Source organism: Balaenoptera ricei, chromosome 1 (genome assembly GCF_028023285.1).
Source record: "Balaenoptera ricei isolate mBalRic1 chromosome 1, mBalRic1.hap2, whole genome shotgun sequence".
Classification (NCBI taxonomy): domain Eukaryota; kingdom Metazoa; phylum Chordata; class Mammalia; order Artiodactyla; family Balaenopteridae; genus Balaenoptera; species Balaenoptera ricei.
In genome coordinates this window covers 158,983,723-159,004,324 of record NC_082639.1, presented here as the reverse complement: position 1 = coordinate 159,004,324, position 20,602 = coordinate 158,983,723, and the positions used below count along the sequence as shown (strand labels likewise).

At 55.0% G+C, this 20,602-nt stretch overlaps 1 protein-coding gene across 1 annotated transcript; it reads left to right on the top strand.

The window, feature by feature from the left end:
- The first annotated feature begins 1,519 nt into the window (after nt 1-1,519).
- ETNK2 (ethanolamine kinase 2) lies at nt 1,520-19,670 on the top strand. Its single transcript, XM_059904625.1, has 8 exons — nt 1,520-2,012; nt 3,657-3,916; nt 6,906-7,028; nt 11,655-11,797; nt 12,391-12,474; nt 14,917-15,062; nt 16,767-16,840; nt 18,469-19,670. The coding sequence occupies exons 1-8, from the start codon at nt 1,755-1,757 to the stop codon at nt 18,539-18,541; spliced, it is 1,161 nt and encodes a 386-aa protein (XP_059760608.1). The 5' UTR covers nt 1,520-1,754; the 3' UTR covers nt 18,542-19,670.
- Nucleotides 19,671-20,602: the final 932 nt, after the last annotated feature.

Below are 20,602 nucleotides of genomic sequence, written 5' to 3'. Positions count from 1 at the left end.
GCACCAACACCTAAAAACATAGAACACCAGAGATCCGACCGATGCTCCCTTTTTACATGTGGAGAAACTGAGGCTCAGAGAATGAAAGCATTTGGCCAAGAGTGCTCAGTGAAGTGTGAAAAATCCAGACTAGCCTTCTAGCTGCCCGTCTGACTCAGGTCTGGGGGTTCCCACCTTACCACATACAGTTGTACCTTCACAGGTTCAGAGCTTCACCCACCCTGGTATGGGGCCAGGTGCACAAGCACACAGATGTATGCACTGCTGTCCTCCGTCTCACAAGACTTGGGACTCAGGCTGATGTCTTCTCCAACTCTGACCCCTTGGACAATCTGCAGGAGATGTGTAGCTTGGGGAATGAGAGGCAGCATCTACCTGAATGAAGCCACTGACACTGTCCCTCTTCATGACAGCTGCTCACCCTTCTTTTGACTGAAGAGGGTGAAGCACTGAGTGGCCCACCCAGGCCCCAGCAAAGCTCATACCTCTAGAATTACAGGCTCTTGAGTTGTATAGAACACCAGGACCTCTCTAGGGCAGCATTCCCACATCTGCCAGCATCCCAGTGCAGAGCCAAGAGCACAATTCTCTGAGTTTTCTTGCCTGCTTAGGTTTATTTCCTCACTGTTTGCAGGAAGGGTTGGAGTCAGTGTCGTTTCCAGCTCAACATACTGGGGCCCCATGACCTTAAGTAGGCAGGCCCCCCAATCATCTCCTACCCTGTTCAATAAGACAGCCATATATGGCTATTTACATTAAACATAAAATTAAATTAAATGTCACACTAGCCGCATTTCAATTGCTGGATAGTCACATGTGGCTGGTGGCCACTGCACTGGACACAACAGATATAGGACATGTCCATCATCGCAGAAGTTCCACTGGGCAGAGCTGGATTCTGGACAGCAATCAGGACAGGAGGCTTGTGGTTGAGAGGTTCCTGAATAGGTGAAAGGGGCAACGTGGGTAAAGAGGCACTTTTCTGAGTGGTGCAGTGAGAGCTCTCCCACGCGGCCAGGTGACTAGTGAGGTCCCCATTGGCACACCCACCCCCAAAATGCATCCCCCAAAGTCCCCTTGCCATCGGAAAAGGCCTTTTCCCGCGGAGCCTCTTCCAGGAGTCCAGGGATTGGGGGCAGGAAGCTGGGGGACAGGTGGTCTAGCCTAAGCTGATCTCTTGGGAGCAGCGGTATCTCCACACTCCAGGATGCAGTGGGGGGCGGGAAGAGGCTTCCCCCGGCCCTGCCCCAGGTTACACAGGGAGAGCGGCCCCAGCCGAGGTGGGAAGGAGGAGGCCACTTCGCTGCCACGGAAGCGGGGGGAGCGAACCGGGGGATACCGGGCCTGAGACCCGGGTTGGGGCGGGCCCACCGGGCCCACCCCGGCCCCGCCCCCTGCGTCACGGCCTCTCCGGGGGCGTCACCCCGCCAGGCTCTCCAGGTAACTGTGGCCGCGGCCGCCCGCGGTGGCAGGCAGCGCACCCCCGCGGCCAGCGGGCCGGGGCGGGGCGGGGTGGGGTGGGGGCATTCCCGCGGCCCCCGCCCCGCGGCCCGTGATGTCACAATCGCGGCGGGCCTCGGCGTTCCCGGGTCGGCTTCGGGCGCCCGGCTGCGAGGCGGCGATTGAAGCGGGCTGCTGGCTCCTGAGTCATGGACTTCCCCTGGCCCCTCCTCTACCACTCCCACTCCCGCGCCGGGCCCCCCCGCGGGGGCTAGCGTCCGCGCGGCGGCTCCGAGGGGGTGGGGCTGCAGGGAATGGCTGTGCCCCCTTCGGCTCCCCTGCCGTGCTCTCCCTTTTACCTGAGGAGGCAGGCGCCTTGCCCGCAGTGCTCATGGGGCATGGAGGAGAAGGCTGCGGCCGGCGCAGGCTGCCGGGAACCGCCGGGCCCCCCGAGGGCCGCCGCCGTCCCGTGCTTCGGCATATCCGTGGACCAGGACGACATCCTCCCCGGCGCCCTGCGCCTCATCCGGGAGCTGCGGCCGCATTGGAAGCCCCAGCAAGTTCGGACTAAGGTAGCCGAGCGGGCGCGGGGCAGGGGATGGGGCCCCGCCGGGGCTGGAACGGGGATGCGTGGACGTGTGTTCGTGCATCCTTCCGGGTGTCGGTCCCAGGGGTGCGCGGCTGCTGCCCAGAAGAGGGTTGAAATGGTGGTTTGCGTATGTATTTCTTTCTCCATCTATTTTGGTCCCTAAGCAAAGCTAGGCTCCCGCCTCCCTCGGCCCTCCACACACACCCCTCCTCCTGGGGCTCTCGGGCACGCGGGAGATCCACCTGCCCACTGTCAGCACGTTGTGCGTGGGGGCCCCACCCCCTGTCGCTGTGCGCCGGTGCCCCTCGCTGCCCAGAAGCAAGTAGCCATCCGGCTCAGAAGCCTGCGGAGGCAGGAACTTTTAAGGGCACCCCCCACACTCAAACACCCCGTAGTGGGAGCAAAGCCTCCGGGCTCCGAGCTGCTCCTGCTGGTCCCTGAGGAATTCCAGCTAGCCCCGAGCCCTGAGCTGCGTGGAAAGCCTCACCATCGCCCCTAGCTCTGCCTCAGCTCCCCCTACACAGGGCACCTCCTCGCTCTGCTGGGCACATTGGCAGGGACAGACGTGGGCAGAGCCTCCCCCTCAGGAGCCTCAGGCTGACTTCCCAGCAGACCTGCCTCCTCTGTAAAGAGTCTTCAGCTGTCCCGTTCCCTCTGGGAGCTGCCTGTGGAGGATGCTGCCCCGAGTGGGCACCTGCAGCTTGTGCTGGAGTGGTAGGGACTCCATGCTGCTGGGCCTTCTGGGTGGGGAAAAGTGAGGTTCAGGACCATGGTGAAGGTTGACAGACCCCTTTTGGGGGAGGGGTGAGTGGGTAACATTTTCAAAATAAAAGACAACTTTGGTGTAAAACCGTCAGGGCATCAAGCAGGCCTGAGGTTAATTCCAGCACTGGCCTAACATGCTGTCTTCCAGTCCCTCCCCTCTCTGGGCCTCAGTTTCCCCACCTTTTATTACTTCGAATGTCCCCTAAGGCCCCTTCCAGCTCTCTCACACCGTGCCCCATAAATTCCATGGTTCATTCCTCCTTGTCACCCTACCCAGAGAACCTGCCCAGGATCTACTGTCTCTGTCTCTTCTGGCCCTAAGGAGCTCTGACCACCTGGCCCTGGGGTGGGTGCCAACCTCAGTATCCTCCTGTACCTCTGCCGCTGCGTGGGGCAAGAGGGACAGCAAGGAGCCCTCTGCCTGGCAGGTGGTGAGAGGCAAGTTGGGTCAGGCTGTACCCATCCTAGGTGACTCCCCGCCCTCTGCCGCATCCTGGTCCACGGAGGTTTCTTTCAGGGCCTGATGGGAGAGTGAAAAGTGTGTGGGGGGGGTAAGTGGTGTGAAAATTCCTCCACCGCCAAATCCCATCCACTAGAGGCAGACCCAGGAGAAGCATGCCTGGGCTGAGCCCAAGCTGCCATTTTTTTCTTGAACTCTCTGGTCTACCTCAAGCATTGGGAGAGGGTGGAGGGTTAGGAGCAGTGCTGAGCTCTTTACTAAGTGAGAGGGCTAAAGGACGGGGGTTCTGTGCGACTGTGCTCAGCATTCAAACGAGCACCCTGTGCTGGAGCTAGGTCACCACGGGGCAAGAGCAGAGTCCCTGCCCCACACGTCCCTGTGCTGCCCTCTCCCCCATGCCAGCGCTTCACTGATGGCATTACCAACAAGCTGGTGGCCTGCTACGTGGAGGAGGACATGCGGGACTGTGTGCTGGTCCGGGTGTACGGGGAGCGGACGGAGCTGCTGGTGGACCGGGAGAGTGAGGTCAGGAACTTCCAGCTGCTGCGAGCACATGGCTGCGCCCCCAAACTCTACTGCACCTTCCAGAATGGGCTGTGCTACGAGTACATGAGGGGCATGGCCCTGGGGCCAGAGCACATCCGTGAGCCCCGGCTCTTCAGGTGAGGAGGGTGCCCAGTGTATCATTCATCTCCATGATTCCACAGGCCTTGGGCTTTGAAATCGTTGGCCAGCTTCCCTGGTGGAGTGGCGTCCATGAAAGAGACTCTTAAGATCTGTGAGCTCCCTGAAATTGCATGAAAAATGTGTGTGTGTTTATGTGCCTTGCTCTGCGGAGAGGAGCTATAGTTTTGTGTAGATTTTCAGTGGGGTCTGCTGAAAGGATGTGTTCTTGGGTAGGCAAGTGAGAATTTTGGTGAACATGGGACCAAAGGGGGATCTGCCTCCTGGCCCATGCCTCAGTCCTCCACCCATCCCAAGTCTGACCTGGAAACATCTCAGGGCCTTGGAAGTGAAATCCCCAGAGTGCTCAGGGTTTCCTGCTCCTCCCCTCCTGCCGAGGGCTCAGGCATTCCTGGAAAATGGGCCTTATCCGGGGTGAGTGTGGTTGTACCAACCCAGAGAGATGCCTCCCCACCCCAGTCTGAGCTCCTTCTGGGCTTCCTGACAAGGTAGGAGCCCAGGTTTGGGGAACTGCTGAGGCTTCCTTCCAGAGGCTCACAAGGACCCATGGCCCCCAGGGAGCTGCTCCTATTAAGTGCCTGGATGTGTAGGACCCAGGAACTGGACTTAACCGTTAAGCCCTGTGGATGCCACTGTTGGGGGTCTGGAAGGGGGAGAACCAAAGAAGAGCCCATATTATGCTCTCCTCTGACCATGCTGAGCAGGGATGTCAGGCAGGATCCTTCTTCCTCCCCACAATGCCACGCCCATGTGCAGGGCACTCAGACTGTAGTGAGGCTTGAGGCAAACCGAAATTTACCCCTGACACCGGGAACAACGGCATGGGGGTCTGCTTGAGACCCTTGGGATCTGTCCTGTCCCACCTAAGGGGAAGGAGCCTTTCAAATCTTGAAGGGAAACAGGAAAGCCCATGCAGGGAGTAGACCAAGAAGCTTCTTAGCTGTCACCTGCTACCCAGCTGACCTCAAGCTAGTGCGCCTGGCCCTATTTGCAGTGAACCCCTAGCAGGCCCTCTAGGGACTTAGAAGAAGGAAATCTGAGAGCACTGCCTCTCGGGCTGGTTGAGCCTCAGGATATTCATGTGGAGTTGTATGTTGTAGCTGTATGTGTGTGTATCTGGGGTGGGGGTGGGACATGCAGCCCTGTGCGAGGGTCTTCTCAGGCTCCAGGTGATAGTTCAAAATGCACCCAGCTAGAGATGTGAGGTCAGAGCGGGGCTGGGGGAACTATGTCCTGACTTCTCCCACAGTACCCCTCCCAGCTCTCCCTCAGTCTTGTGCCAAAAAGCTCAGATATTGTCAGGTCCTCACCACTCCCAGTCTCCCGCCACCTCTGGGAATCTGATGCTGTCACTCATTCTTTCATGGAAACAATTACCATTGTCAGGAAGATTGAAGATGGATTTAGGTTTGATAATAAGAAGAACTTTACATTTGGGGGAGAGCCAGAAATTGGGATAAGTATGGGAGGTAGACCCTTCCTTGATGATTTTCCCAGGATAGACCATTATCCTTCTGGGATGAAGGTGGATCTCTGAGGGAAAGGCAGGGAGGAAGAGGCCTCAGGAGCCACCGCCCCAGGTTCCCCTGAACCTCACCTCCGGACCTCCGCCGGACCTCCGCCTCCTGCCGAGGCTTTGCAGCATAAAAACGCTGACTGTTGAGGTTACTTTCATTGCTATTCCAGACAACAGCCCTATTGATATTCAAGGAAACACTCTGTTTAGGCTCTTTTCCGAATCTTCCTTTGGGTAAGGGAACCCCGGGTCTCAGGGGCTGCTTCCCTGCCTTGCCCAAGCCCTGGCGGGCACCCTCCTGCCCCAAGGCCTCTCGCCTCTGAAAGCACAGCCTTCATCTCTCACCCACTCGGTCGCTGCCACGCCCCCTGCCCCCTCTACCTTTTAGGAGGTGGGAGCCTTGGGGGCTTCTGGAGGAGCCCCTAGTCTGCCCTGCTATCCTGTTGGGCGATGGCTGTCCCTTCCAAGGACCCGGCCAGGGGAGGGGGTGTCCCTGGAACAGCTCAGTAACAAGGTTTCAGACAGCCAATGCCTTTGTTGTCTTTCCCAGTGATTATTATTCGAGCAACAGGCAGAGGCGAAGGAAGCTTGAATGCTGGAGGCTTGGCAGCTGAGTGGGGGGTGGGGCTCCAGAAGGGAGAGCAGGCAGAGGACTGGGGGAGCCCAGCTGGGACACAGGGCCTCAGACGCTGGGGTCCTTATCAAGGCCTTCCCTCTCTGCCCGGTCAGTCCTCCATCCACCCCCGCCCTCTCCCAGCAACCTTCCCCAGCTCTGCTTTCTCCCCTCCCCACCGCCCCCTCCTTCTCTCCCGGGACCTTGGATAATGTCCACAGGAGAACTTGAAAATAGAACGCTGGTTTGTTTTGCGTCCTTGGCACCCAGCCGCCAGCATCAACTCCCTGCCACAGAGGAAGGGGCTGCCCTGGGCCAGCCTGCTTCCCTCCCCACCTTGGCCAGGCTGATAAGAGACAAGCATTTCTTCCCTGCGTGGCATTACCACCCCCTGATTCCTTGGTGCCCTGCATTTACCTCCCCCTGAGGGCGTGGGTCTGAGTCCAAGGGGGCGGGGCTGGGGTGGGGGGTGGGAGGGGTTCCGCCCCCCTCCCCAGGTGACCCCTCTGTCCTCAGGGGTTGCTGTAGGCACTCAACCTTGGGGTGGGGCAGGGTCATTGACCTGTGGCCAACGGCCCACTGCTGTGCCCTTTCGCTCCCTGAAGCCCCGCTGGCTCTGGTTCTGGAAGGGGAGCTGCTGAGCTGAAGGCCTTATCTCATTTTCACATCTTCTGCTGAGACCTTCCTTCTGCAGGACCAAGAGCTCCTAACAGATTTGTAATAGTCCTACACTTGGCCCCAGTGGACCTTGTAGGGCCATTTCTTTATGCTCAGGAGTGGCTGAGCTGGGGAGGGCCTGCCCCACACTCATACTCTACTCTTCTGTTTTCTGCTGTAGGCTAATTGCCTTAGAAATGGCAAAGATTCACACCATCCACGCCAACGGCAGCCTACCCAAGCCCATCCTCTGGCACAAGATGCACAATTACTTCACCCTTGTGAAGAACGAGATCAACCCCAGGTACAAAGATCTGAGAGGGTTCAAGGCTACCACTGTCTCTGCTGCCTTAATATGACCTCCCTTCCCCAGCCCGCCCCGACAGAAGGTTTAGTGGCTTCAGTCCTGATTCCTGAGCCTCTGTCTCCAAGCAGAGTTGGGCTGATTGACGAAATCTCAGGAACTTGTTTCCGCAGTTTTATACCTATGTGCTTATTTCTTCTTCAGTTTTCTGGTTGTGGCGGGGACTAGGGTCAGCATCTCCCCATTTCACTTGAAGGATACTGAGCTCAGAGACTAAGCTTTGCCCAGTGTCACAGGACTAGTCAGAGGCAGGGCTTCTGTTTCCACACAGGGCCCTTTCTACCTGAGCTGGCTTCTGAGCAATGAGAAGGGAGGGACCGGCCTTCTTGAGAATGGGGTGGGGTTGAGTTCAGAGTCAGTCAGAAGAACTCAGCTCATCAGCTGACAAGCCCTTGGACTTCAAGATTCCTGCTACTTGCCTGGGCACCTCTTGTCCCCACATGGCTCTGGGGCCCCGGTTCCTCACCTTGTTCAAGCTGACAGCTCGCTGCTTCCTCACTGCTCTTCCCAGGGAGGGGTGCACTCTACCCATCCTGACATTGCCTTCCCCCAGGTAAGACGCAGTTCCCTGGACCTATCCTTATGCTCTCGCCGGCAGCCTGAGAGTCCTTCTAGCCTTCCGATGCCTGACTCCCCAGCATACCCTTGAGCGCTGAGAAAAGGATGGTGGCGTGGAGGAAGGACGGAGGTCATCATCCCTGCCTCCCCCAGAAAAGGCCACAGGGGGTCTCCGATTCCTCCATGTTCCCCACTGGGGCTGAGCATCACTCTTCTCCAGATGTTTGTGGGAGCAGGGCACAGAAGAGGTTTGGAGGAAGGGTATTTCCTTCTCCCTCTAAGATGGTAATAATTAACCATCCCGATCGTGTGTCCCTGTCACATGCACGCACACATGACTTTATCTAGATCCTCCCTCTCAGAGATTATTAAGCACCGCTTTGAGACTACTTGTCTAGGACGGCCTTTGTTCAGACCTTCTGTGTCAAATGGCTCTGGGACAAGGACTGCTTCCCCCCTTAGGACTAGAACAGCACATGGAGAGCAAGACCCTCTGATCATCCAGCCCACCACTTTCGTTTGACAGATGGAAAAACTGAGGCCCAGAGGAAGGATGGGACTTGCCCAAGGTTATACTGATCAGTGGCAATTCAAGGACTAGAGTCCAGGCCTGATGCGCGGGCATGACCCTTGTTACTGCAGCTTCTTTTGACTGTACTGTCACTGTGTAACCTCGGGGTGTGACCTTGTTGGGAGGGGAGTGTGCCCTGAGGAAGAGCTGGCCAACTTCCTTTTCTCTTGTCTCACCTTTGACCTTAGGCAAATCAATTTGCTTAAATTGAGCCTCTTGAGGGGATGATGTCTGCCTTAAACTGTCTAACCTGCCGCAAGCAGGGCAGCGATGAGCAATCACTCGGATGGGGTGAAGCACTTGAGCTCCAGTCATTGCCTAATAACCCTGATTTAGTCAGTCCTTCATTTCACAAACACTGATTGATTGGGATTTAAAACAGCAAAAAACTTGAAGGTGACATGGGCCCTGCCCTCAAGGAGCTTAGAAACCGTCCGTGTAAATAGGACCTAGCTATGCAGTGTGTGTGATGTATGCAGGGGTGGGAGCACCAGGGAAAGTCTTCTTGGCAGAGGTAGTATGGCAGAGATGAGAAGGGAGGCCTCCAGCTGGAGGAGACAGCATGAGCACAGCTTGCTTGTGGATGCTGAGTAGATGAGGGCCTGGCTGGAGCAGATCTTCAGGAGGGATTGGGGATGGGTCGTGGGAGATGGGGCTGCAGAGGTGAGTTGGAGCTAGACTGTGAGGGGCCTTCAGTGCCAGGTTAAGGAGCCTAGATTAATTTATCAGGCAGTGGAGAGTCATTGTAAAGGTGTTGGAGCCAGGGGTTCATTGTAAAGGACAGATTTGGGTGGGAGTTGGGGGCTTCGAGGCAGGGAGGCCAGCTGGGGGAGTCTTGTGATTCAGTGGGCAACATCTAGGACTAGGGTTCCCAAATTGGAGCATGAGATTCCCCTGTGTGCTTGCTAAGTACAGATTCTGAGCCTAACCCTGGAGATTGATTGGGAGGTCTTGCATTAGACCCTAGGAATCTGCATTTTGACAGGCTCCCCAGGTGATTCTGAGGCAGGTGATCAAGGAACCATGCTCTGAGGAACATTGCCCTAGGGAAGCTTCATGGAGGGATGGAGAATAGGGGGATGAGTCAGATCTTGTGGAAACAGATTTGATAGTCTTGGTGTTGGGTGGGACATGGAGGAGCCCAGCATGGCTGGGGAAGGTGGGGTTGATAACTGCTTAAGGGGCATCAAGAGGAGCTTTGGATGGGTTGATTGGTATGAGGGCAAAGGTGATGAGTCAGTAAGTTTGAACACTTAGAAAGTCCTTTCCCTGTGGGGAGAAGGTACTTCCTCCCCCTCCCCCCGCCCAGATCCTGAATGCCGAGTGGACACTTGCCAGGCAGCAGTCCCTTCAGGGGAACCCTCAGGCTTCCCTGAGTAGGGCCCCCAGCCCCTTCACCTGGGATGTGGAAGTTTCTGTGATGCAGTGGTGGTTACTATTCTGCCATCCCCACAGCCTTGAGAGAGTCGAGTGATGTCAGGGCTGAAGGTAGCAAAGCTGGTGACGTTTCAAGCGCTCAGGGGAGGGAAGCAGGGCTGCCCAGGGAGGTAGAAGGCCTGGACTGTTCCCACAGTAACCAGCTGTGTGGCCTTGGGGTGGGTAGGGTAGGGGTCAGACAGAGGTCAGGGCCTGGGCAGCAGGCATCTTGGATGTCAAAGACATGTTTTTCAGGCTAAGACCTGGGCAAACCAAAGGAAGCCTCCTAATTCTTATCTTTGGATGGTCTCAGTCCAAGGGGGAAAAAAAGAATCTTAAAGGAAAAGGTAGCTTCTTAAGAAAAGCCCAGATTAAAATGTATCTTATGCAGACCTGTCAACACAGATAAATTCCAACGAGGGTGAGGGGATGCCTCCCCCATCCCACCCCTAATAGACCCCTAGACTCAGAGTGGCCTGTGCAGAGCCCCTGAGGGGCACTGAGGCCCCCTCAGTTCAGAGGCTCAGCTTGATTTTGGATTCTTGGATAGGCTGAGGACTGCTTTCCTTAGGTGAGGGAGTAGAGTATCCAGCTGTGTAAGACACATCTGGAGGCAGGAGGAAGTCTCTGCCCTCCCCTGAGCCTCCGATTCCCCATGGGGTTAGACTGGAGACCTAAGATCCTCTTTAGCTTTGACCTTCTCAGAGCCTGGAGGGAGCCCGCCGCTCATCCTTTTCCAGGGGAACATGGGGATGCCTTAGTCGCTGACTACTCTTTCCTGTGTTCTGGCTTCTGGGCTGGGTGAGGGGCAATGGGGCGTCCTGGGGGAGGGTCAGAGAGGACATGTCTCATTCACATCCTCCCGCATGTACCCTCACTGCCCTGGGCAAGAAAGCAAACAGGAGTCATGTGAATGGAGATAAAAGCCCGGAACCACCAATGGGTGGAGGGGAGGAGGGAGGCTAGGGTTTTAAGGGCTCTGCTAACTATTTGGTTTTTCAGCACACACAGAACTGTGTGCTTCCTGGGATCAAAGTTCAGAGCATTGGAGCACAGTGCACCCTCACCAACTTCCCCATGACCTCTGAGAACATCACTGACTGACCTGTTCATTCATTCCTCAACATGTACTTTTAGCAGAAATGCCTGCCATGGGCCACAGGATGGGGTGGGCCGAGGGACAGGTGGCCTTCATGCATCTTTGTTCCTACACAAGCAGGGGGCCGGGGCAGGGAAACACACCCATAGTTCAAGGGGGAAGAGGTGAGTTATTGAGCCGCAACAGAGCAAGTGCTTTTCAATTGAAAGGCCCTCGTATCCCCTTGGCCTTGGAGGAGTGGGCCCAAGAAGCAATTTGTTCTGCTTTCTTCTGTAGACCTGAGTGGTCTTGCTGTGCGATGGGAAGCTAGTCTAGATGATCTCTAGTCCTTTCCAACCATGACGCCAGCCACCAGAGCAGGAGGGAGACACACAGGAACATCCCTCTGTCTCCTCAAGAGGGCGCCAGTGCTGCCGCCACTGCCAGGGCACTGTCACTCTTCCACTGGAGGAGCTCTGGGGTCTTGTTTTAGAGAGCTTCACCTCCCCCTAGGAATTGTTCTGCACGTCCCAAGAGCAGGTCTGTTTGCATCCCTCCCCTGCTGCCCTTGTTCTTTCTGGAATAATTGAGTTTGGACATTCATTCTCCCTCCCCTGACACCTCCTTGTGCCTCCATCCTTATTTCCCTCTCCCTTTCACGAAGTATCAGGACATTGTTCGGTCAGGGACTTTTATGCTTTGCAAAATGCTTTTATGCCCATGTTTTAATCAGCTTCTTAGAATAACCACAGGAAGTCAGAAGGATAGGAAAGGCCATTTTACAAGTGACAAAAGTGAGGGTCTGAAAGGTCAGCCATTTGTCCAAGGTCCCTCTGCAATAAGAGGTAGTGATGGGGCCAGAGCCCAGGGCTTTTGAGGGCAAGCATGTGCCTGTCTGCCGTCAGCCCTCCCTCCACCGGCCACCTTTCTTGCCACTGCCCAGTCTTTCTGCAGATGTCCCTGAGGTCGAGGTGTTGGAGCGGGAGCTGGCCTGGCTGAAGGAGCACCTGCCCCAGTTGGACTCCCCCGTGGTGTTTTGCCACAATGACCTGCTCTGTAAGAACATCATCTACGACAGCACCAAAGGTACGGCTTCCCCAGCCCTGGCCAGGCAGCAGCAGGGCTCAGGCTGCTGGATCAGCTGGCGTTGGGGTTCTCCTCCTCAGGCTGGTACTTGGACAAGCAAAGTGAGACCTTCTGGTGTAGGTCTCAAGTTAATTTGTAGGAGAGAAATGAAAAAGAAACAAATTCCTACTTAGAAAAATCTTTGCCAAGAAAGAACTCAAAATCATGGTTTGTGGAGCCATTCCCCTGACAATGAGGAGTCTTGGCTGCTCTGAGCCTTCCCTGTGTTCCTGATGATAGCTTCACCCCCATGGAGTACTTGGCTTTATTTTCTGGTCCTCAGCCATGCTGAGGACAGATGTCTTTAGTTGGGGAGAGTCTGAGGACCCAGCTGTGTGAGAGGGACAGCTGGAGCTGGGGAAAGGGCAGACAGACAGGTGGAAAGATGGAAGGAAGCAACTTAGAAGAAAGTTGCCACTGAGAAGTTGGGTTAGGCTGGGTTGCTGCAGAGGCCAGTGAGAGTCAGTGGGTGCATTCCTGAGGTCTGTGGAAGCTTGACCAAGCCCTATATCCAGATCTGGGGCCAACCCTCACTGCCTTTCCTCACCTCACAGGTCATGTACGGTTCATTGACTATGAATATGCCGGCTATAACTACCAAGCTTTTGACATTGGCAACCATTTCAATGAGTTTGCAGGTGAGAAGGTCATTACTCTTTGGCCTATATCCTCCTTGTGATGGAGGGCCAGGTCCAGGGGAAGGGTTGGAGGGGGTTCTGTGCATGGGGAATGGAGGGTGGACACCCCTGTCCTCAAGATATCACAGCTTGAGGGAGGGGCCAGGCACAGCCTGCCTTGAGAAAGCTCCAGGTCTCATGGGGCGGGTGGGGTGGGCCGGGGCAGACGCACGTACACAGAGCAAGCCCCTGCTAGCCCATATGGCACTTTGGTACAAATTAGGAAAATGTGCCCTCTTTAGGATCCCTGAGGACATTCGGCTTGGCATGTGAATTCTAAAGAGACCCCTTCCTTCCGCTGGGCAGACACAGCCCACGCCAGCTGGCCCAGCTCAGCTTGATGTCGGCCTCCACTCACCCCCTGTCCAAGCTCCTTTATGCCCAGTCAACCCGTGCAGTCGTAAATAGGGGTCCTGCAGGCAGATAAGGGGCAGAACAAGCTGCAAGTAGCTATTTGCCTGGTGGCCTGATGAGATTAATCATGGTGGAACTAGTTAAAAGTGTGTACTTTGCAACTTGACTCCCCTACTTCACATCCTGGCTTTATTGCTTACTAGCTGCATGACGCTTGGGGCAGGTTACTTACCTTCTCTGTGCCTCTGTAAAATGGAGATGATAATAGTGCCTACTTCATAGTATTGATATGCGATACACACACCAGTGTGGCACATACTAAGCTCCACGTTGGTATTTACTGCTGATGTCAGAGGCAGGGGAGCTTTTCTGCCTCCGAGGGAGGCTGGAGCAGCCATGGAAGAGGTTGGATTTGGGGTGTGTCCTGGCGTAGGCCGTCCTTCCATAAAGGTAGGTGTGTACAATAGAATCATTTGTGTAAAGGAAGCAGGGCAGGTTTTTCCAGCTCGAGGGCTTAATTGTTAAACAATTCGATGGGGCTAAAGAGGCAACTGGTGGATGGAGGTGGACACTGGGGCTGGAGGGACATCCCCAGGCTAGCAGTGTGGGGTGCTCGGCGTGATGTGGCCAGTCTCTATGGCTTAGGATAGGTGAGGCACGCCCAGACCAACTGTAGAGCCGGCACCTGGGCCAGCCTGAGGCACTCCCCAGGCCAATACAGGCCAACCCTCTCCCTTCTGGAACCCCAGGTGACCAGGGCTGTAAAGCACTGCTTGTACCTGAAGGTATGACTCCCCAGGGTGGCCACCAGCTGCATCTAGGAACCCAAGGGACAGATGGGGCCTCAGCTGGGCAGAGCAGCTGAGCTGTGGGGTGTGGCCTGGAGCAGAGGCTGGCACCCGCACGGCACTGGGCCTGTGACTGCTCAGCTGCCAGACCCACTGGCCTTTCCAAAAGGGATAATTTTTAAGCATTTTAAGTCCTTCTCACCCAGTCCAGCTGGAATTTCTCCAAGGGGGCAGATTACATCCTGCTTCCAAGTTGAGAATGAAGGAGGAGGAACCTGGGAGCTAAAACCAGCTTCTAACTGGCTGTGTGACCTTGAACAGCTTTCTTCTATCTGGGCCTTAGTGTCTACATCCGTGCCAGGACCTTGTTCTCCAGCCATACTCTTGGGGGCCCAGAAGACTGAGTGTGTTTCTCCAGGGACATAAGGGAAGCTTGGGAAAGATAGGAAGAAAAGAAGAGGGAGGAAGAGACCAGACAAGGTGGCCCAGTCCTGGTCCTGTCGTTAATAAACTGTGTCTTTCTGTACCAACTCTGAATCTAGGCTCTCTGCCATCATGCCCAAGATGTGCTGGTGCATACGGGGCTGGCAGTTTGAGGACTCGAGGAAGGGTGGGACTAGAAGGAGTCAAGGCCATTTATCTTAGGGGTTCCAAGCCTGGCTGTGTTTCCGAATCATCTGGAGAGTTGGACATGGGTGGGTGCCTGGCAATCTGTATTTTCGCCAAGCACTCCAGGCGATGTTTTTAGGTTAACCACCTCAACACTGCTTCAGGAAGCAGTATCTGAGGTGCACTACGTCCAGCCCTTGCTTTACAAATGAGATTTTGGCCAGTGAAAGGAAAGGGCTTGCCCGAAGTTAACTGGAGGTTAGCATCAGATCTAAGACAACTAGGCTCCTGATTCAGGGCTTTGACCCAGCACCTCCAATGTGCCGTGGTTTTGTGTAGGGCTCAGGGACACAGTAGTGCTGTCTTAGGGGGTCCCCATCACTTCCAGGACTGTGCCTTGCCCCTCAACGAGTCTGCCTCTCTCTGTGCTTTCCTCCAGCTCAGCCCACTGAAAGCAGTGCCCCCAGCTGGGATGGGGGTCGACCCTCCACACATTAGAGTTTGGTGGTCAAAGAAGCTGCATTCTTTGCACAGCCCCACAGGGCACAGGACATGGAAGTTTTGAGGGGATCAGGGAACACCTACTGAGCTGGAGGAGACCCCCAGGTAGGCCCATCTCCCAGCAACTTCTGTGCGGCTGCCTCCCCATCAGGTGTGAATGAGGTCGATTACTGCCGGTACCCAGCGCGGGAGACCCAGCTGCAGTGGCTGCGCTACTACCTGCAGGCACAGAAGGGGATGGCTGTGACCCCCAGGGAGGTGGAGAGGCTCTATGTGCAAGTCAACAAGTTTGCCCTGGTGAGTGCTTGTGACTGGAAGGGGTGGGGGAAGGAGAGCTGGGGGGAGGGACTCAGGGCCCACCCCCAGCTCCTGCCTTCTCACAGCCTTGTGGTGGAGGAGGAAGCAGAGCCCAGGGTCAGGGGTGAGGTCCTGGGGGAGTCCCATCATATGCTCCTGAACCCCAACCCAGAGGGGGGGTCTGGGAAGAGCCATCTTGGGCATCCTCTTAATACTGACACCCTATTCCCTGCTTTCCTCCCATTCCATCAAGTCCAGGTTCTCTCCTTCCTAGAGAACTACTTCCAGGAAAGATCCCAGCTTCCTATTTTAGCAAGTCTCTCATTTGGACAAGTTCTTTCCAGTGTCTAACCTTAGCCTTTCATGCTACAGTTAAATACATCCCTTAAGTTTTGTGTTGTTTTTTTTTTTTTTTGTCTTTGGAGAAGATAGAGAATGTCAGTTCTAATCCTCCTTGTTAACTATCTCCACTGACTCACTCAGAACTCTGTGTAAGCCTTTCCCATCAGGCTCTTTCTTCTCAAATTACTGTACTGTCAGTTCTTGATTTTGAGTGCTGATTATCCAAGGTACATGGTTCATGCCAGGTCTCCACTGGTATGCACCAAGGGGATTGCTAACTAGTCTTACTAATGTCAGCCATGCATAAGCAAGAAGACAAGTCAGCTGCCCTGAATTTCACAATACATCAGAGAACTTAAATAAAATCTTTAATTACCTGTAATTTTAAATTGCCTAGTCTATTTTCCTCATTGGTGTAAAACTGATTCTTATCAGGTTCTTCCTTTTTTTAAAAATACTTATTGAAGTATAGTTGATTTACAATGTTATGTTAATTTCTGCTGTACAACCAAGTGATTCTTTTTCAGGTTCTTCCTCTTAACTGTTCCACCTATGCCTTCCTCTTGCTAAATTTTTAGTAACCATTCCCACTTGCTAATTGATCTCTGCTCCTTTTAAGTCGTGAAAAGAGAATAAAATGGGGGGAGGTACTATAGAGCCAACCCCAGAGTGAGCAGGACTTGGGGTGGGGCAGGAGAGCCACAGGAGTGGGGGCCCTGGCCTGGGGTCACTGGAGCAGCAGGAACCACGGCGCTCTAGCTTCTTGAGCCTAGGGTGGCCTGGGCCCCGGGGGGATCTGGCTCTGGGGAGGCAGTTGAACCCTTGGTCAGCAGCCCGGCTCATGTCTACACTCACTGTCTAACCTCACCCACCTTGTGATAGAAGAGAGGGTAAGGGGTGAAAGAAGTCACTTTAGAGGTCTTCCAGCAACTGGACCTCTGATGCCCATGTGGCCAGGGCACTGCAGATGGGGTGCCACCCCCTCCACTGGCAACCAGGCCTGAGCTCTGCCTTAGGGATTTCTCTTGTCCTGGATACCTTGGGCTTGAAGATTCTCCTGGGTAGGGGAGCGGCCAGGGCTGGAGTTCAGATCCGGCTTAGGCTGGGGAACAAGCTGAAAGTCTGCTTAAGCCTGAGGGCGGTAGAACCTACTTTGCTTGCCTTTTTCTAGGAGTGGAGTCCCCAGATACCATCCAGTGACTTGACCTCTGGAATATCTGCCACCTGTGCTGGGGAGACCCCACTGTGTCTCTGCCAGTGTCTTAGTTCTGCGTCTTCCACAGTGACTGTGTCCCTCCAGCTATGGGGTCCATGACAGTTTTGGGGGGCTCACTACACTGATCTTCTCTGATGTGTTTTCAGGCGTCTCACTTCTTCTGGGCACTCTGGGCCCTCATCCAGAGCCAGTTCTCCACCATCGACTTTAATTTCCTCAGGTGAGTGCAGGGAGCGAGTTGAAAGTCAGTGGGCTGGTGGGGGCGGGCGTGGAGGAACGGAAGAGCCTTGAGCCCAGTACGTGGGGGTAAAGGACACCCCAAACAGAATGTCCAGGTCCATTGCCCTGCTCTGCTCACCATCCACATTCCAGCCAGCCCACGCGAGGCGGGTCACTGCTCCAGGGATGCCTGGGGAAGTGCGTGTGCCCAGAATACCTCTCTGGAAGTGGTCAGAAGCCCTTGCACCCTGCCTCCTGATTCCTCTTTCCCTATCATAGCCTGCTGTCTGCTTCACTGCCCGGCTCTTCTGCCAGTGCTCTTCCCCACAGAGCCCGGTGCTGAAGGGAACTGCTGGAAACTAGTCTGAAAGATCATGAGTCCAAACCTCACTTTATAGCAGAGGGGCCAGAGTTCCAGAGGGGGGATGACTGGCTGAGGTCCCTTGGTGGTTTAGCTGACTATGCTGCCTCCCTGCATGGGGTATCAGACCCAACTGCTCCTTTAGTGGCCCCTAGGGATATACTAGGGGCTGTACCGAGACTGTACTTGAGTATCGACTACTTAGGCGGCCCTGTCGCGCGAGATACACATGTCCCTAAAACCAGGAATCATTTTGTCTTCCGTTCTGGTCCAGTCTCTTTGTCTTTGTCCTGCCCACCCACCCTCAGCTGAAAAGGATGCTGGCTTTAAAGTGTTCACAAAAATTAGAGAAATGCAAGTCAAACCCACAATCACATCTACCTCACCCCCATTAGGATGGCTACTTTTGAATAAACAGAAGATAACAAGTGTTGGTGAGGAGGTGGAGAAATGGCAACCCTTGCGCACTGCTGTTGGGAATGTGAAATGGTGTAACTTCTGTGGGAAACAATACGGTGCTTCCTCAAAGAGTTAACATAGAATTACTGTACGATCCAGCAATCTCACTGCTGGGTATATACCCAAAAGAATTGAAAGCAGGGTCTCAAGCAGATATTTGCACAACCATGTTCATAGTAGCATTATTCACAGTAGCCAAGAGGTGGAAGCAACCCAAGTGTTCATTGATGGGTGAATGGATAAACAAAATGTGGTCTCTCCACACAAGGGAATGTTATTCCTTTAAAAAGGAAGGAAATTATGTCACATGCTACAACACGGATGCACCTTAAGGACATTGTACTAAGTGAAATAAGCCAGTCACAAAAAGACAAATACTGTATGATCCCACTTAGATGAGGTAACTAAAGTAGTCAAATCCATAGAAACAGAAAGTAGAATAATGGGTGCTGGGGGCTGGGCAGTTGCTGTGTGGGAGAGATAAGAGTCCAGTTTTACAGAATGAAAAAGTCCTGGAGATCTGTTGCTCAACAAGGTGAACGTACTGACCACACTGAGCTGTAAAGACTCAACAAACAAACCAATGTGTTTGGGGAGGGGTTGCTCCAGTCTAATCTAAGAAGAAAAATAAAATTATAGTTGAAGTGAAAACAAAACAAAACAAAAAACCCCAGCCTGGGCTAGGGTCCATTTGCCCAGACCTAGATGGGCTGAGCTGGTGAGAAATTTTCCTCATGGTGTGAGTGCCCCCAGCAGGGCTCACCTGGCTACCCTTCTCACCTCCAGTTCCCTTTCCTGTCTTCTGGCAGGTATGCAGTGATCCGATTCAACCAGTATTTCAAGGTGAAGCCTCAAGTGTCAGCCTTGGAGATGCCAAAGTGACCAGCGTTCCCATCCCTCCCCTCCCATCTGCCTGGCCAGACCTGTTCTCCAGGGCTCCATTCTGCTCTGGGGTCTTCACCTTTGGACAAGGTGGGCGAGGGGACAGGTGGGTGTCCCAGGAGAAGGCTCTGCCCCTGTTGCCAGCCCCCAGTGATGCTTCTGGTGACCATTCTTGTTTGGAGGGGCTGATAGGCCCCAGCTCTGGGGGTCCTCTTCACCTTGCCAGACTGGGTGGTGGGGAGTGCCTGCAGCCAGCCAGGGCTCAGACCACAACCACCCTGGAAAGGCCAGCATTCCCAGCCCCGCGCCATCCTGGCATCTGGGCTGCCTTAGATGTGTCTTTGACCTTCCTGGCTTGGGGAAGGGGGAAGGTGGGAGGGCTCCTTTCTACCTCCAGGGCCCTGAGCCTCCAGCCTGTCTACCCCTGCATGCCCCATATGGGAGGTGCTGAGCCCAAACCAGCATCCTGCCAACTCTGACAGATGGATGTACATATCTTGGGGGGGTGGGGTCTAGAATTGGGTTTGATGGCTCCCCCAGCAGCCACCTCATCTGAGATTACTCCCTTTCTCCAAACCATATCCAATCAAATAACCCCTTCCCAAACCTCAGCCTGAGGACATGTGCTCTCCTCCAGTGCCATTTCTGCTCCAGGCTTGTGTTCTATACCTCTGCCGCCTGCTGGGAGGGAAGGCAAGGGAATGGGCCACCAAAGCCTGGCTCTGCTTCCTGCTGTGGCTTGGCCAGAGGGGACGGAGCCAAGAGTGGGGTGGCTGGACAACAGCCAGCAGCCTCCTGCCTTGTTCCCTCCCTTGCCCTCCAGGCCCTCACTTCCAAGGAACAGTCTCTCCATGTCCACCTTCTGTCCTGAAGTTGACCCGCGGTCTCCCCACTGGGGAATGACTAGTGGGAGTCAAAGGGCAGGGGCCAGGGACCGCCGGGGCTTGCCCAGCCTGCAGGAGCCTGGGTGGGATCGGTCGTGAAGGTGCTGAAGGAGCTGTTGCCCCGACTCCCAGTGGCCTCCACCTCCTTTCTGCCCTCACAGCCTCAGGCCTTTCCGGCTCTGGCCTATAAAATTATTCATTTGTAAATTATCATGGTTTTCTGCATTAAAACGGCCATTTATGGACCACTCTGTGTCTGAGTGCCACTGGTAGGGTTTGACTCGGATGGTGTGACTAGTTCTCCTGCGGTGGGGGGGTGGCAGGGTGCTCCAGTCCCTCCTCTCTGGGGTCCCTTTGGGCTGCACACTTTGCACCACGCCCTCCATTTACCTGGCTCACAAGGCCTGGGGTCCTGATTTGGGGTAGACCTGGGCAGAGCTGGTGGTTTCACAGCTCCTCCGCTTTTGACCATCTTGCTAGAATAAGTTGACCCTGAGAGGGCACAGCTTCGAGGGAACTAGACTGTGGATTCCAAGAACTTGGCCTATCCAGGTGATGGACCAGTAAGACCCCAAATGGAAGTGCTCAGGACTTCTTCCTTGGTCCTCACTGGCCCCAAGCTGTTAAGGGAGTTGAGCGGGAGGTTGCTGTGCCTGAGAGCAGGCAAGGGTGATTTCCGGACCCAATATGTCACTTTCTCAGAAAGCCAGAGGGAGGGAGAACGGAAGCTCGAAGGTGAGTGGGGCACCCTCCCAGCTTCCCAGGCTGCACTCCCAGGGCCCCCAGAAGGTGCCTGGCACCCTTAGTGGTAGCAACCACAACAGCAGCAGCTGCCTTCCAGGTGGACTCTGCCTGTTTGCCTTTTGCCTGCAAAAGTACCAGGGTGCCATGGCAACCACTGGAGCTGAGCTGGCACTGGCAGTTGGGGCCTTGTTCAAGGTCATGGTGATCCAGGGTGGCCAGGCCCCTGACGGGTAGCAGTATCACATCTAGGAAGGGTGCTAGTGGAGGCCATGGGTGAAAGGTCTGCCCCGGCATAGGGAGGGTGCCAGGGCTGGGCAGGTAGGGCCTCTGAAGGTCATCTGTGGGGTCAGGTGGTCATGGGCACCACCTTCCTGAAGTCTGTATGGCAGTGCCCACCCTCCTTGTTCCTCTCAGATCCACCTCTGGATCTGAG